Genomic DNA, 18,409 nt, shown 5'->3' with positions numbered 1-18,409 from the left:
TGGTGACATCGTGCGACAACATGACACCTGGATATTGTTTTAACACTTGCCGTGGTTGGTGAAAGGAGAAGAGGTTGGAGGGAAAATAGACCAAGGAGTGATCAAATGGTCTGACCACATAAACGTTGTCACTGCGTCTGTGTGTGTGTCGTCTATGTGTAGGCCAAGGGCACACTGCATGATTTAGGCCTGTGTGAGTACATTACGTTAAAAAATAGCAAGAACATAAGTGGAATCATTTTGGAAGGTAATGTACATTTAAAAAAAACATATTTTATAAAGGTTTATTTTGGGGCTTCTATGCATATTTTTAGAGTTAGGACAGTAGATAGAGTCAGAAATTGAAGTGGCGAGAGAGACAGAGAGATTTTAAAAGATTTTGGCGAGAGAGACAGAGATTTTCAAAGATTTTGGCGAGAGAGACAGAGAGATTTTAAAAGTTTTAAAAAGAAGGAAAGAATTTCAAATATGGACCAAGGCTATTAAAGTTTTTGATACTCTTCAACACCATAAGTTTTAAGAATGATAACCTCTTGTATTTTTCATTTTTGAAAAGCACCAACGCTTTAAAAAACAACAGATCTCTAGTCAAGTCTTTAAGCCAAAAAAGCTTTGACAGAGAGAGAGAGAGAGAGAGAGAGAGAGCGAGAGAGAGACCACAGCTGTAGTCCTTTCACATTCTCAATACTTCTGTTTCTGAGTCATCTGTGTATTAATTAGAGTATTAATTATTAATGCTGTACCATTAAGAAGCCACTGAAGAAGGGCTTTGCCCAAAACGCCTGTGCGGCAATGAAAGAGGATATTTAAGATGTTGGCGTGCTGCCCTGTAATATTATTGGTACCATTAAGATGCACAAGTTACATTTATGTCTCTTAGAAATGAACAGTGATCGGAGAAAATCTAAACTGCACAAATACTGTACATTTGAACGTTTCGGTGCCGATTCGTTAACAATGTAGGTGTGCAGCTTAGACAGTGTGAAGGAGTTTGTGTGTCTGGTAATGAAAACAAGAATTTAACCAGAGTTGCCTAGGAGTATTATTTTTGTTGCTGTGGTATCAAAACATGTCATTTGATTTTCATTAGGTATCAAAGTTCAAAATCCTGGTATTAGGACAGCCCTTATATGGTGTATATTTACATATCATATCTGCTCTGCTGAATGCTATCTTCAACTTTCCTCAAGTCTGAGGTGACATTTGTGAAAGAAAAAAAACCCTGCAAACATGACACTGAGAGGTTTGGCTATGTGTTGTAACACGATGCTAATCTCTCCCAAACACTCCGTCTCTCTTTGCTCAAACATCGCCTCACACACAACCTGTTTGCTAAAAAATGGCACTCTAATCTCCAGTGTTCTTCAGAAGATATACGGAGGGTCAAAAGTGGGGAAAAGCTTAGATAATTATAGGGTTTCTTTGACCAGTAAAAAAACAACAACATTTCTTTAAAAAGAAAGTGGGCAATCCTAAAGAAATATAGACAGCCACTTGTATGTTTGAGTCAGGGGAAAACACTATGATGGAAATACTTTTAAAGCTCAAAAATCTTACTGACTTTCGAGTAAAATAAAAGTAGAAGAAATATATCATTATTATTCCAACAAATCTTCAAGTCTACCATCAATGGAGCTGCTTGCACATAGGACACAATGGACTGTATTAATCCATCCTTGCAGTCCCAGACAGGTCAGTTTAACACAGCTACTTTTACTAGTTCCTCTCTGTGAGAGTTTCTCCTAAAGAAAAGATCCCCGCAGGACTTTTTAACATTCTAATAAAAAAGATTTTACAGAGTGGACGTGAGTGTGAATTTTTTTAGGGATGATGCCATGGGAGAAAAAAAAAAAGAAAACGAAAAAAGAGAGGTGAGCAACAAGATTGTTAGAGATGGACAGGAATAATAAAAAGGCAAGATGGGGAACATGATTTAGTCGTAAATCAAGAAGAAGACAACGTACTGTACGATAAGTCAGCTCGGTTGAGTCTTGCTTGAGTGATGACAAAATGATGCTTGAAGTCAGATCAATGCGACCAGAAAAACTTTTAAACTAAACTGTGGAGATGAGAAAGGTTCAACTCTAAAGGATGGGGAACTAATATTTATATATATTCTTGGACTGTTCATAGATACAATAATGCACCTTTAACTCAACAGGGGCCATAATGAACACCTTTGATACAATAAGCCATGTGCTGACAGATATAATCCACTGGCCACCTTCTTAATGAATAATTGATGCCCCATCTTAACAGGCTAATGAATGAATGTGGTTTGGGTTGAGTGATAGCCCTCTGGTTGGAGAGCGATCCCAGGAGGGATGGGGCACAGGAGACGGAGGTGCCATCCTCTATAACCTGTGTAATTGGTCATTTGACATGAACTGACTTGACTGGTGTGTCGTCCGTGCAACCGCCCAATGGAAACTGACCCTTTTACCCCTGTTGTTTTTAAGCACTGTTCCGGGTTCTCACACCAATTAGAGCTGCAATAGCAGGGAATCGGGAAGATGGAAAACAGAAAAAAGTATTTAAAAAAAGTAGGAGCGTAGATCAGGCTCACTTATAAAATGAGTAAGAGAGAGAACTCTTTGACCGTGCTTAAAATAGTCTTAAACGGATAGATAATGGAGATAGAAAAACTAGAGAACAGGTTTAAAAAGTCACAAAAGGAAACTAAGTCTTTGTTTCATATGTTCATATAGTTTAAAAAGTAAAATAAAAGTTTAAGGAGGTGCTCTTGAAAGCTGTTCTCTGTGTGCATTTGTGTCGGCTTGTTCAAACAATCATACTTACATTTAAGCACCATTATGCGCACGGCCCTCTTTCCACAGGTCTGATAACATTCTTGCTGCAGTTTCGGTGTGGCACTCGGACTTAACAATACCTTATTGACACGAGCCCGGGTCTCACAATAGGCACAAAACATCAGGGTTCCTGTTTTTGTTGACACGGTTTGAGCCCTCCATTGAAGCCAAAAAACCACTGTGGACACAGCAATGCATAATTGGAGCTCTCTGTCATACAATACGACAAATCAGGCCCTTTAAATGTTTGAGCATGATAAGGCAGAGAGGAGGGCACGCAGAGGGGGAGTTGGTGGGGTGATGACAAGGGGTGAGGCAGCGGGGGGGGGGGGGGGGGGGGGGGGCAGGTGAATGGAAGAGTGAGAAGTTGATGGAGGTGGAGAGTAAGGAGTGACTTTGGAGGCGAGCGCCACTAGGGGACAGTAGTAAGTCATGGACAGCAGCCTGAGTGGTGTGCGTGTATCTGTGTATATATGTGTGTGTGTGTGTGTGTGTGTGTGTGTGTGTGTGTGTGTGTGTGTGTGTGTGTGTGTGTGTGTATGCAATTGAGTGTGTGTGCGGCACAAGAGTGAACAAAAGACTTTCTTTGTTGCACTCACAGATAATAAAAGAATTCAGAAATAGCTACTTGACTGCTTTAGAAAGGATCTTGACAATGCGATGGCCCATAATGCACAGGAACGGCTCCACATTTACATAATCATGTGTAATGTAAACCACGACCAGGCTGCACAAACCAACAAACAAACCAACAGGAGGGAGCATCTATTCCTCCCCCCCCCCATGGACTTTATGTACTTATACCCTTAAAGTACATTCTGCTTCATGTGCTCACGACAACATCAATGTTTGCAAATTTTATAAGCTTGTGTGCTGATGATTTAAAAAGGAAATAAGCTTCTCTGGTTTACACCGAAATTTACTTCAAGCTAAGAAATTCAAAGCAGCATTTTTTTAACTACTTAAAATGATTCACAGCTTTAATTATTTGCATTTTCTTAAGGACAGGAGCACACAATTTCATCCTGATTCCAGAGTGAAACTAGCAGAAATGATGTCCATTATAAAAAAAAAAAAGAGGCCTGTGTGTTAATAAGACACAAAAATACAGGGAGCTTTCCTCTGACCACAGATCAAGATTTAACGCCCTTACTTCAGGCATTACTACTTCTATATGATCTCTTAGTGCCGTTTGTTAAAATGGGTCATCTGTTTGATAACCGGTTCAACCAGAGGAGTTAACACCTCCATGTACCTCTGACGTTAAGATATAGGTGTCAGGAGGGAGCCAGTGTTTTTGCTATGGTAACTGAGGACGTATATTCAAAACATGCTGCCTCCTCCTCCTCCTCCTCCTCCTCCAGCGTCTCCTCCTACAGCAATTAAAAACAGAACAATAACAATATTCAGCAATGACAGCAGCGTCTGTACAGTAGTTATGCCCTTCGTTAGTTTCACAGTGTTCCTCATGAATTAGTTAAGTCTGTTAATTGCACGTTTATTACACTCAAGGCCACGGAGAGATACACTAAATGGAATAAAATAACACTTTAACACGTATATAGAAATAAATTACGCTTTAAGATTACAGCTTAACCTTGTGTTCAAATTTAATTTACTGTTTTTCTTTTGGAGGCAAATGTACAAATTCTTAAGCAATCATTTAATTTGGAGAAAAGGGGCTAAATGTATACAAAAAGCTGTTTTATTGTAGGCTTATAATATCGTTAAAAATATGTATGCCAATTTAGGAAAACTGTGTGAAAAAGCAAAGATCATCAAATTGTGAAAAAATTGTTAAACTTTATATAAATAAAAAATTACAGACGTAATTATGCCAATATTTACATTTATCTCAAGTCCTTTCAAAACAAGCGTGGAAATGATCGTATTTATTCAGAGTAAAATAGAAAATAAGGCAAATATCCAAATCCTCAAGCAGCATAATCTCTTTGTGTTTACACTTTCTCATCGCCTTTTCTGATCTCTGGCGTGTTTCATTATGGAGTGACGTTTGAGTGACACTTTGCCGCCTGTCACAGCCATGTGCCGAGGTTCCCTCTCATTTTCAGCACCGACAATAATAATGACTATTCCGGCTCTCTAGCCCCACTATTTGTGTTATTGTTGTGGGGTGTCACACACACGGCGGCCCTGACGTTTGCTGTGCTATCAGCAGGAGTGTACAAATACAAACACATTTGCCTGAGTTATTGACCTTTATCTCCCCACTTTCTTGACAGCCTTCTCCAGTTATTGACAATACAAACACATGGGACGACGCATAACCTTTCATTTACAGAGCACTTTCTCTCTCTCTCTCTCTCTCCCCCTTGCGCGTTCTTTCCCTCAGTCTGTGTCTCTCTGCTCGTGCAATTTGTTTAAATAAAAACCGGGGCAGACAATGGTGCCGCTCATTTCTGCCATTTTTCTTTCTCTCCAAATTTTCAGAGGATAATATCATTAGACCAATACAATGGCTGCTATTCAGCCTCAGATACACAGATATTTCAAGTATTCAATATAGTTTTGACATGCTGACATTAGGGGAGAGCGTTGTTTCGATATTTGTTTGCTTACAGTGTTGATTCAGTCATAAATCTTGGATTCCTTAGGCAAGATGTTTGTCTTTATGATGTTCAAATTACCTCAGAAATATAAACACCATCCTTGGAAATCAAAAAACATAAAAAAAAAAAAAAAGGATTCACAAATAAAATCATTTTGAAAGATTAATTTGTTATGCATGAAAAATAGATGTTTACAGTGTATATTTGTGGTATTACTTTTCTATTTAAACACACACATGGAGGGAGTAGGTTTTTATCTATGCAGAATAAGAAACATAATTATTCTGAAAATGGGACTGAATCCATAAAGCCGTAATAAACAGAATAATTTACAGCATCTCAATACAGCGTTGAATAACAATGGTCATAAAAAGCACTAGTATCCCCACTAATGATTCTCCTCCAGGATTTATTGTGTTTTTCAGTGTGTGTCCTCTTGCATTTCAGCGTGAAAAATAGCATACATAAAATACGCGTGTCCCCACCAGTCAGCCCCTCTGCAGGTACTTCAGAGCCCCAAAATTAAATTTTAAACAATCCAGACCAGTGTTTGGTGACCATGGTTAATCATCAAGAAACAAAGACATCAAACAATATTTGATAATGAGAAAAATGCCTCCAGGATATTAGGGGATGGTGAGAGGGGGGGGCACAGCGTGAGCCTCGGCAGCAGAGCTAGGTAGAGAGGCCAGACCAGACACAAGCCGCATTCACATGTCTGTGTGTGGCTTTGGTGGGTGTCTGTGTGTGTGTGTGTGTGTGTGTGTGTGTGTGTGTGTGTGTGTGTGTGTGTGTGTGTGTGTGTGTGTGTGTGTGATAAAAAAAAAGCCACACATGCATCTCATGCACATCCACGCCTCTTATGGAGTTAAAAAGCCATTAAAAACAGTTACTATTTTTTTTTAAGTTCATGATGAGATAATTAGAATTCAGTGTACGGGAGTCGGTGGTGAGATTACAGCTTTGTGGAGCAGTGCTACATTTTGAAGTTCGCTGCATCACGCCTCAACCCAATTATCTGGAGTTAAAATGGCTTAGTGAGGCCCCTGACTGTGATTGACAAAAATACAGAGCAAATAAAAAAACTTCTCTTTATACTGTAGATAAAAGTGATCATTTCCTAAATTGTCTAAATAGCTAAAAGGTGAGACAATAATTTTAGGATTAAATTAAATTGTCTAAAAAGTATATATTTTTTTAAGAATTGAATGTTTTCATGATTCAAATATTTAAAAAAAAAAAAGAAAATAATTAAGTATTACTTTAACAAAAATGTCAGGGAGTAAATGTCACAAAATGGATTCATTTGAAAACCAGGCCGGTGTAATTAGTGTTAACTAAAATAAGAAGTTGCACAGACAGGGGAGTAAGGGAGGGGAGGGAAGGATTGTTCGGTAATGAGGAGATTTTTTTTTTTTTTTCTCCCCCCTCTTCCTCTGTCATACTCTTATTGGGTTATTCTTGATTGACGCAGCGTTAACAGGCCGGCCAAATCGAGGCAGCTCCAGCAACCTAGTCCGAACGGCAGCATGTGCAGCCACCTCGGACATGCAAATTGCACCCGGGCAGCCCGTTGACTATGATTAATGAGCCTGGGCTGCAGCCTTTGTTTCCTCGTGCAGCCGTTTAGAGTGAAATACAATCCCAAAATATTATCAATCCCCTATTAATCCAGTCAATTCGCTCACATTGCACATGTTGTTTTGGGCAATTCTCAGCCAAATATGTTCATGTGTGTACAAATGCATGTGCGTGTATGTTTGGGGGGGTTGAGCACAATTGCATTTAATTACATGTCCTCTAATTAAATTCATTAAAGGATAATAAAATAAATGGAAGAAACAGCTTTGAAAGCTGGGCTGAAACACATGTGCCTTGTCTGCCCTGATGTAAAATATGGATGTGGGATTTTCAGGGGCAGTCATGCTGTTCAGGGGGGGAACGCATGAATCCGATACCTTGCTAATACTACAGGCATTTCCTGGTTATGGCTTGCCTCATGTTTAAACTGTGAATTTTAGAGCAGAGATCCCAGACTCCCTGAAGATTGGAGAGCAATTCTGTGGTGCAGAGGAGTGAAGTCACTGACTTTAGAAATGGAAAAAAAAAAAAAGAAACATTATGACAGTAATGCTGACAGTCTAGTGTAACAAAATGCTCTCTTTGTACAGTGAGTAATATCACTGGATATGGTGAGGAGGTACTAACGTGCGAGACATGGGAGGACTTGCAATTTCCTTAAACTGTGCTATGAGTAAAGGAAATTACAGAACATCACAAATCTTACATTCATCAACTTAAGATTCTGTTGATAAAAAAAACGATTTCTCTCCCCTGTACATGCTGCCACTTTCCCTCTGCTGCAAGTAAAATGAAAATGTTTTCCAGGCATTACGGAATATAAGTGCCATTAGTGGAACGGTGCTTAGCACTACAATGGTGTGCCGAGAGCAGTGGAGCAGAGATCAGTGCGGCATCTCCTGGATATCAGAGGGAGACATCCTTTTGTAAATTCATCCCCCACTGTGAGCAGGCTTCACAGCTGGTTAACGGCACCGTGTGTACCACTGCCCTGTTTACATGTAGCCTTCAAAACACTTGAGTATCCCCCTGCATCCTCGTCTCCCGCTCTCAATCCCCGTCTCTTTTTCACAGCCATCAAAGATGCACACAAGAAAAAAAAGCGGAGACACCTACACACATAACAAATTCTCTAATCCCCTCGATTTTGGGGCCATTACAGTGCACCGCCTTCCAACCCCTCCTCGGATTTTTATCTTTTTATACCATCACATTACACTGATCCTTTTATACCTATTACACACGCGGCTCCCCAGCAAAACCCCGCCTGATCTTCTGATACCTAGATGAGTAAACTGCTCCTCCTGCCCCTGACCTCAGCCCTTTGAAGCAATCAGACCAGACTTCCTCAGAGGCCCCGATCTTATCTGGCCATACCAATCCCACTACACAGCTCCCTTTTGTAGCCACCACAGAGCACTGAGCCCTTTCAGAGCCAGAGACTGTGCCGGTGAACACACAGCCCGAGACCTCAGCTCATCTCAGACATCATACTACACTGCCCAACAACAATGAGCTCTATTTTCTGATGCACCACAGGTCAGATAGAGCCTGTCTGTATTCGGCAGTGCATTGTTCATCCACAACAGAGGACACAAGCAATGTGTTTGTCAAAAGAATGGACCCGCAGAGTTATTTTGTCACAGGCACACAACAGAGCCAGAGATGTTTGCACACTTTAAGGCTAATTATTAGAATTTTTTTTAATCATTTTTTCAAAATATAAAACACACACACAAACAAGGACTGCAACACTCACCATAAAACGACGTGGAGTCTTCTCTCCATATGTCTGTAAAGAGGGAAGGTTTAAGAGAAAATCTATTAGGGTTAAGGTTTAGCACTGTTCAGAGACTAATTACACAACAATGCCGTTGTAAAATTATATAGATCTCAAGGGATGTATTTGACAAATTAGGTCTTAAAGATTTTAGTCCTATCACAGTGTTTCCTATAATCAACACTGGGCAGAGGCAATCATTTAGCTCACAGGGGGAAAAAAACTAAATAATCAAACTTCAAATATTTACACTCAAAAATCATTCTGCATTTAAATTCTACTGGAATCCAAATGTTACATCAGCCGCCAGAGCAAACATTCTTGTTGCTTAACATCACATTTGTAATGTTTAACAAACCTTCTGAGTCTTCTTTACAGTACATCATCATCATCCTTGGTCCAATTTACATAATTTGCCAGAGGCATTTAAAGCACTACCTTCACTGGTGATGTAAAAGGTGTTGATGATTCTGGGGGCCCACCAGCTGCAGATGGCCCCTCCAGATTCCTGTAGGTTGTAGGAAATCATTAAGAAAAGCCTGGACCAGTATTCTCTCAGGGCTGTGGAGTTCCTGTCTGAAATTGTGTTACTTATGACCGAGTCAGTTTTAAGAGCTGTTAAAAATGCTGTATTTTTTTTTTTTAATGATAAGCATTGCATATATATGTTTAAAAAGTAAAGGATTTGTTTTAAATCTAAATAAAAGATAAATACTTATTCTTGAATTTAAAGCAGCCTGGGCGACTAAATTCAAAGAAAAAACAGTGGTAAAAACTGTTTTTGCAAATGTATTATTCAAAAAATAGTTTAATTATTTATTATTAACCTGCACCATCAGTGAGACTATGCAAGAAAACGGAAAGCTGTTGTCAAACAATGTGAAATTATTTTCATAAATTGTGGTAGCCTGTATTCATAAACATACACATTCCCCCCCTCCCTCTACTCTCTTTGCTTTTGTGCATTTCTCCGTCCATTTTACATCAGCTGTAACATAAGCCCTTTGTGTGTATTGGACCTTAGGGTAGGCTACGTGGCTTATGAGACAGCTTATGTATTTATAAGTCAAAATACCTGCCTCTGTATCGCTTTCATTTCACGACAATCCTGTGACGCTTCTGAGACGCAGGGAGCGAGTGACTGAGCAGCAGCAGCAGCAGCATGTCCACGCTTGACACCGCCTCTGTACTGCGATGTAGCCAATCACCTGCTTCTATACTCAGCGCTCCATGTTGAATCGACCAATCAACGCACCGCTCACACTAAAGTCACTTCTTCAACTTCCTAGCGGGAAGCGGCTAACGGGAACTAAGCACAGGCAGCAGGAATAAATGGTAAACAAACACTTGACATGATATTTATCCTTCTGAACACATAATTAAAGTATGTGTGCATGCATTAGTCATCAGATAATCCTTCAAGGGTAAGAAAAACAAGTGTTATTCTGCAAAGTGTGAAGCGTTAGCGATAACTTAAAGCTAAGTACGGATAGCAGTGCAGGTACAGGTGTTTTTTTTGACAAGCTGCCGGTCACCTGAGAGTATCCGTTGTTTAACGTGCTCACTCTCTGACACAGCAGATACAGAAAAGGACGATGAAAATACCCCGAGCTGAATATAAAGAGATAGCAAGATGGACAGAGCAACTGAGACCAACCCGCCAGTGTATGAAGATGCTGAAGGACAGATTTCCAAAGTAAGTGATTGGACATAAAGGACTACAATTGATCTCTGCTTCCGTACATGCGCAATTGTTGTGTGTGTTCATGTATGGAATGATGATGAAATTGCATAATTCCTCTGCATGATTATCCTTTTATTTTTATTTTTTTGTAAATTGTTTAAAGCCTGAAATACAAAATACACATTATTACAGCTGTTCACTGTTCCTAAGTTAAGTGAAAGTCTGTATTCTTATTTTTTGGGGATACATTTGAATATTAGATTATGTTGATTATTATTGTTTACATATGAGTTATTTCCATTTGTTTATTTATTTTTGCTACTTGGGGGCGTATGGGTGGAGTCTGTCGTACATTGTGTGTGTGTCTATATAGCCAGGTAGCCAGGTGAGACTCAGGTAGGCACCTAATGGGTGAATGGGTTGTTTTTTTAGCCAGGACGCAATGGCAGGATGACAGGGCAAAAGAGACAGCAGCGTTTTTTTTTGTTGTTGTTTGTTGCCTGCTTGATGTCTCTGGGTAAAATAAACCACCCTAAAACCTTCAAGCATCACCTGGACACTTATTAATATATCCTGCGTAAAGAGTCGCCCTCTAGGTGCCTCAGTGGCTTTATTATGAGTTTGTGTTAAGTTTATAATTTGTTTGTTATTTATAGACTATAGATATCGCCACTACACATATGTATGCATTTGTTGTAAATTATGTGATGGAATATACCGCCCCCCCCCCCCTTGCAGCACCATTTATCCTTATGGTTCTTTTTTGATCCTAATATGTTTATTATTTAAATCCAAATTTAATCCACATTTTATGACCACTAATTAACTCCACACAGTATTCTGTAAACGCTTCCACCAAGCACAGCGTTAGCCGGTGTTTTGCCATGCAGCGAGAGGGTGCACATCCAGGAATCGAAGCGAGAGGTTAATGGTTGTGTTTGCCTTTCTCCTTGACACTGAGGGCCCTCACTTTATTGAACGTAACATGTGTAATCCCCGAAGGCCACCAGGACACCACGGCTGATCCCGTCGAGGTCACTTACAAAGTCGTATGCATTTGGAGCTTCCTACTTCCATTGTGCCCTAATCACCAATCTAGAAGACGGTATCAGGTCCCCAAAGAGAACACGGCAAAGCTTGAGCTTGCCTTTGTTCTCGGCATCAGCTTTTTACAGAATATGTCATGCGTATAAAGTTCATCCAATATCCTGTATGTTTAGGCAACCACCACTAGGAGGTCCTTCTCGTGCTTATTTTGAGTTTCCTTTCTCCCTTTGGTTTCCTTATCCAAACTGTCTTTAACAAACATACTGAATTCCAGTTTTCAAAAAGTAGTACTGTGTGTTGGGTGTAATAATTAAAAGAAAACATTTGAGGTCTTTCATTCCAATAATTCTACATGATCTCTCTCCCAGAGGTGCTGGCTTTTTTGTTTAGTCTTGCTGGTTATTGTTATTATTTCGTTCACCATAACCAATCTTGGGGAGGCCCTTGCTCTTTAAAATCCCTGAGTCTCGTCACTGGGCCTGACAGACAGGCGCGGCAGCAGTGTTTTCACAGCCTGCGAAATTATTCTGGTTGTCCAATCAGCTGAGCTGGGCTCTGGAGGGTTAGTGATTGGACTGGCAGGAAATCAGGCTCTTAAGACATAACATATCGACTAGGCCATCCATCATCTCTTAGCATGCGCTCAGGCACGGCAGTCAGCCACCCCCGCCCCACACCCCTCCTGTCCCCTCAGACTGTGTGGGAGCCCTGCCACTGCGTAAATATTGGCCAGGCTGGGGCTGGCAGGCGGGGGGCGGGTGGGGGTGGCAGGGGTTTTGTTGTGGACAAGCTTTCACTGAGGGGCTGGGCGAAAAACTGGTTGGGTTATGATAGTCAGACAGATAGAAAAGACAGGTATCCAGATATAAAATCATTTAATATTACACAGCGAGGGTTTCCAAAAGAAGCAAAGTTGAGCGAGCTGATTGTTTACTACCTGTTTTCTTGCAGACAACATGGCTGTTACAGTGTTACTTTATACATTTAACACATATAGAAAATATTGTGTCTCATTCCTATGCTTACTTATGAATACAAACATCCACCAGAATAATAAATGTTTAATTATTTAAAAAAATGCATTCTGATATCACGTAGGGATGGACTCTAATTTGTAATAGCTGTTATTTACATTAAGTAAAATCATATTGTGATGGTAACATGCTAATTGTCGACTTTATTCATGACAACAGTCGTGCAAAATGTAACATTCATGTTGATGAGCAAAAATTATGATATAAAAAAGTAATACTGTAATTAAAAAAAAGTGCATGCAAAGTCTGTCATGCAGGAAAACGAAATGTTTAATGCATCACAATATTCTGTTCATGTGTTGAAAAATATTTTTATAGTTTCTCCAAAGTTTTCATTGTCAGCAGAACACATATTGAGTAGTAAAGAGAGTTAATGATGCTATTTGTTTTTTTGAAAACGAACAGAACATTTGAGGTGCAGATTCACAGGAAAAGCCATAGTTCTTCACTCTCTGAATGCTTCATTTAGCTCAAATCTCATTTGTAATCATTGCTTTTGATTATAGACTTAAAGGGAGGAAAATTTAAACTTCCGAACAATAAGATTGTTATTGGCCATTTCAAGGTAATTTCCACGGACGGTCTGTCAGTCTCTCTGTTGTAGTATGAGCAGTGGGAGGAGAGGGGGAGTGTCCCATAGACAGACAGAGAGAGACCGATTGCGATGTGGAGTCCCTCATCTGTAACGGCTGCATAACACAGATGTTGGGAGTCATCTGTCAGCCTGGCCTCTCTCGCCGGGCCCGAGCTGCTCTAGGGGGAAAAGAATTGGACACGGTGCTGTCACTTTTTACCCCCACTCACAATGGAGGGACATGCAAATATCAACCCCCATTCTTGCCCTCTCTTCCTTGCCCTCCTCTTAGCCAGCCGTGCTGTCCTGCCTTGTATCTGGACCGCGGCTAGTCAATGGGAGGTGGGGGGGGGCGGGGGTTACTCATCGCAGGCCAGTTTGCGGGGGGGAAATGTGACATCAGTCCCATCACGTCCTTCTCTTGCCACGTATTAGAATTGGAAATGATGGGCTGCTCTCTGAGGCCTTGCCCGGCTTCCCTTGGGTCTAGAGGGGACCCCAGTCCTTCCACCCTTTGTCCCCAGAGAGAGTCTGTGTAAGAGGGGCGAGAAAAAGAGGGAGGGAAAGTGAGAGTCCTCTGTGTCCTTCTGTGCTGTATTATGAATGAATTTGGATGTAATGATTACTCCCCCCCCCCCCCTCCCTCTTTAAAATGCCATTCAGCTCACTCACTCATATGCCTTTCACAGTCATGAATGTAGGAGGGCGTGCAGAAAAGGGGCAGATGCCTCAGTTTTAAAAAATGCTTAAAAAAGTAAAGTGTGAAGCATCCCTCCCCTCTAGACACACACTTACTTACACACACACACACACACACACACACACATGCACAGAGCTCCCTGGTGAGGAGTCCCTGAACGTTTTCCGAATCGGGCCCTAATGTGCCGTTTTCATCAGCACTGAGGCGGGCTGCAATATGGTGCCGGGGCGCGCTCGGGGAATATGAATGTTGATTAAGCATGCGTTCAGCCCTTTGAAATTCTGAAGAAGTGTCAGAATAATGGATGTTGAGCAAATGTCAAGCATTTGTTAATTTCTCTGTTATTTGGGGTTTATCTAGCATGATCTTTGGAGAGTAAGCGAGGGACAGGGTTGTTGTGGCATGTGCCATTGATATGGTGATTTCTTGGCTGCAGACACTTTGTTTTTGATGGTAATATCTCGGCTCAGGATGAAGCTTAGGGACCTGCTCATTGATTATTTATTGTGGGTGTAGTGTTTATCTATTTCTTTTTAAAGCGTTGGTTAAACCTAGGGATTTGGTAACAGGCACGAGGCATTCAATCGGCAATCTATTTACACAGTTAGCTCAACTTAACGGTAGAGCTGCAACATATATTCAAACTGAAACTGTGCACCTCAAAGAGGTTGTTGACTATAACATTGTTGCCAACACAATTATTAATTGATATGAATGACATTTATTATTTATTATTGTTAAATTTAAGATATGAATTTGAAATTTCAGCTTGAAGTTTTTAACTACTCGTATTTTAAAAATGTTTAGATTTCTTACCTTCCTTTTTGGCAGTAAACAGAATATCTTTGGTTTCTCGGACAAAACAACATATTTTGGGACTTTTATTAATTTATTGGCAACGTTTCGGTACTAGAATTTCATCAGATAAAAAGTACGCCAAAATGGGCATGACATGGGCTACAAGCCTGCAACCAATCATCATTATGACGTCAGCTCCGAATCATCAAATGAATAAACAAATAAACATCAGCTTCTCGGGATGAGAGCACACATAAACCAAAAAATCTAGAAAGAAAAACTGCCCGAAGAGGAAATTCTAAATATTTTCTCAATACACAATTTTCAGTTCAGTCGAAAATAAAGACCCCAAAAGGCAAAACCGAAATCCAAACACAAAATCGGAAACGCTGAAGCAGATCGAAAGCTCAGGAAATGGCCAAATGCTCTGCTACGTACTTGTCTTATGAAATGGATGTGTGACAGTTTTTCTTTAGGGTTAGGGTTAACCACATTTGAAAGATGTGGTTAGGGTTAACCCTAACCACATCTTTCAAATGTAATAGACCAAAAAACTAATAAAAAAATGAAATATGATCACTGATGAAAAACACTAGCTGCAGCCCTGCTTTTGTAGTGAGTTAATCAAACAACCTGATAATATATATTTTTGTAATCTATCTATTTTTGCTATCCCATCATGCATGGCATAGGTGTGAAACCTATTGCAAAGCCTATCAATTGATCAAAATAGTTTACCTATATATGACTCACAGTTGCCCATGACCAGGATTCCCTTAAACACTGTTGGGTTTTATAAGATTCATTTTGGTTTATGGCTTATTATATGGTCAAGTAGTCAGAACATGTGCTGGCCTTCATTAAAATATCTAACAATGTACAGTCGTAGTCAAAGTGGCTCATTATGGTACCTGTAAAAAATCAAATGAATGTTTTCAGTTCTCTTTACTTTAATAGAGATTGTCTGGATTTGGCTCTTTAAATGTAAATAATGACCTCTTTATAAGTCTTAAATATGTATAATTAATAACCACTTCTGGGGCTAGATGTGACACTTGGAGTGTTTCTATATTCAACTGATTTCCACTATGTTATCTCAGTGGAATCAACTGAGTTGCCAGTAGCTCCTGTTAAGGTTGGAACAGCTTTTTCTCCAGCCTGGAAAATGGCAATGACATTACCCAGAGACTGATGTAGTGCGGAGCCTGTGGGGGCAGCCCCCCGATGGCCCCCGGTGCACCGCATCGCACTTCAGGCTGCCCGTAGTGAACAAAACACAAACTGGCAGTTGGGGCTTTAGGGTACAGCTCTTGAAGGCTGCAAGGCTGGCAAACTAATTCCACAGCTTCATGCGGTTAGATGAGCACTGGAAGGGTGAAGGGATGAATGAAGTGTAAGCAGAGAGGGGAGAGCTGGAGAAAGAAGAGAAGCTGTGCTGACTTCACAACTTCATGTCAGGGCTAAGGAGTTCATGAATAATAGATGCAATCAATTACTTGATTAGGAAGCCCCGGAATGACTACTTCCTCTTCATATCTTAGGGATGTTGTCCAAGCACACTCTATAGATTGTAAAGCCTTTTCGGCTCATTGGGCTAAAAACACTGAGGTAAGCTGCCTGTTGCTCAAGTATGGTAGTGATTAGGAACACTTTGTTGAAGGATTAAAATGGTAGTTTTTGGTTGGCTAAACAAATTAAGATCGTTTTTTCTTTTTCTTATGGAGGCAACTAATTGATAGAATAATTATACACGCAAATTGAGCTGTCCTCTTTAGGGTGGGAATCACAAGGTAACACATGATAGTATACTGTATTAAACAGATGGTACTCGGGCGGGCCGTCCAAGTATATAAATGTTGTTTAAATGTATAAATAAAATCGCTGAATGTGAGATAGATGTGAGACAGAACAAGAGAGAGAGACAGAAGTCTGCTGACTGTAGGTCCCTCCCCTTAATGCACAGATTGAGGTTCAACATGTCATGTCAAAATGAGGCGGTAACGCTTTAGATAAGGGTCCACAAATTATCATAAATGAATGTATGTATCCATGATGAAATATCAGTAATGCACATAACAGTATCTACATAAATTAGTTAATGCATAAACAAAGGTGTTTCAAACATCATGAGTCATGAGTTGAGATGAAGAGATGTTTATGATTTCTTCAGAGGCAAGTTTTCCATTAAAGGGACAAGACAAAAAAAACTGAACAATCTGTTGATTGAAGTGTTGGGAGTCATGATTACTTCAGCGTTTCTTCTTCATGACTTCATTGTGTTTGCTGACCCTAAAACAAAGCGGAGCAATGATCTGTCTTTAACATCCAGTCACTGGTGCTACTGCGGATAACACTTGATACGATGCATAATGATGCAATACGATATGATAGGATAGGATGGGTGACATGTGGCCCACGGTAATGATAACATCACAATTATCACTAAAGAGTCTGTGATCATTGCTATAATGCAAGACGATCATTATAATGATCATCATGATATCGGATTAATTGAAGAATATGAAATACCTGTAAAAAGGTAGATTGCAGGATGAATGTATTTGTTCACCTCAAATGGTGTCAGTTTCACCTCTTACCATGCTTCATTGGTCTGACATTACCTCTCTTTCTTCTTCGGCTTTTTTCCCCTCTGTCAACTTCCTCTTTGGCCAATTAACTTCTCTTCATGTTACCCACATTTCTGTCCAATAAGCGCTGCTGCAGCTGTGAGGAGACATGAAGTAGGGGCTTGGCGATTGAACATTTGCAGAAAGATGTTTCGAGCACTGTATTATATTTTTTTAAATATCAATATCTGCCATTAGCGATTCCATAATTGTTACATACGAATCAGGACAACAATAAATGGCTTATTTTTAATATATTTATATACATTTTTTACACCTCTTAACGTGCTCCGTGAATGCATCAGTGTTGTCCTTCAGCTCCCAAAGCCACACACACACACACACACACACACACACACACACACACACACACACACACACACACACACACACACACACACACACACACACACACACACACACACACACACAGAGGGAAACCTACAGCGTAGAGCACCACAGTTCAGCGGGGCAGCCATGGCAGAGTCCTTTGCCCCAGGATCTCTCTGCATACTGGGATCAATTGCAAAAAGAAGAATGAAACAAATTGCCCAGAATGGTACAAGTTCCCCAGCCACGCTTCGGGGAAGTAGGCAATTGGTCAGCGTAATGTGTTTCTTTGCCAGACCAGTGGACGCTCGCCACTTGACGGATAGCAGGGACCTCATTTTCAATTTCCAACGCGAGTTTGCGGAAGCAGCAATGACAATAATTACACTATAACAATGGCAACGCGTCGTAATGGTTCTAATGTGTTTTGTCACGCACAGAGTTAGAAGATTCAAAGCTTTCAGGAGGAATCACAATTAGCAGGGTGATGGCGGGATCTCTCCTGCTCTTTTTTGCCACCGTTGTATAACAGTTCTGACATCTCGGGGCACCTAAGCAGACAGAAATGTAAAAGATTGTAATAAAGTGAAGGGGGCTGTGCAGGGGTCATATTTTCCGTCTATTAGGACAACAGTAGGCAGTGAGATGTCCTGTTGTGCTTCTGCTAAAGCCATTTCTAGTCCGTAGTCCCCCACAGGCTTGTAGGATTGTATGGCCTTCCACAGAGAGATGGTGGAGGGTGGGGGTCACTATCAGTAAACGCAGAGGAATGTGCACAGTCAGTTTTTATAAATATATAAAGCTGTTTATTTGTCTCTGCCGAAACATTCATGAAATTATAATAAATAATAAGACATCACTGTAATTCTCTCAC

General features: G+C 40.4%; 1 protein-coding gene across 7 annotated transcripts in view; it reads left to right on the top strand.

Moving 5' to 3' along the window:
• Positions 1-9,968: 9,968 nt before the first annotated feature.
• cdin1 (CDAN1 interacting nuclease 1) overlaps positions 9,969-18,409 on the top strand; it is a 60,023-nt gene continuing 51,582 nt past the window's right edge. For 2 of the 7 annotated variants that reach the window (XM_065966549.1, XM_065966548.1), the window contains exons 1-2: positions 10,027-10,165; positions 10,319-10,437. In XM_065966549.1, coding sequence (XP_065822621.1) covers positions 10,375-10,437 — 63 coding nt within the window. In that variant the 5' untranslated portion in view covers positions 10,027-10,165; positions 10,319-10,374. Of the gene's footprint in view, positions 10,166-10,318; positions 10,438-18,409 lie in introns of all 7 variants that reach the window. The other 5 variants (XM_029278226.2, XM_029278225.2, XM_020638673.3 and 2 more) reach the window with 4 other exon arrangements.

The sequence above is a fragment of the Labrus bergylta genome, chromosome 18, assembly GCF_963930695.1.
Source record: "Labrus bergylta chromosome 18, fLabBer1.1, whole genome shotgun sequence".
In the NCBI taxonomy this organism is placed as follows: Eukaryota; Metazoa; Chordata; class Actinopteri; order Labriformes; family Labridae; genus Labrus; species Labrus bergylta.
This window is presented reverse-complemented; position numbering and strand designations above follow the sequence as displayed.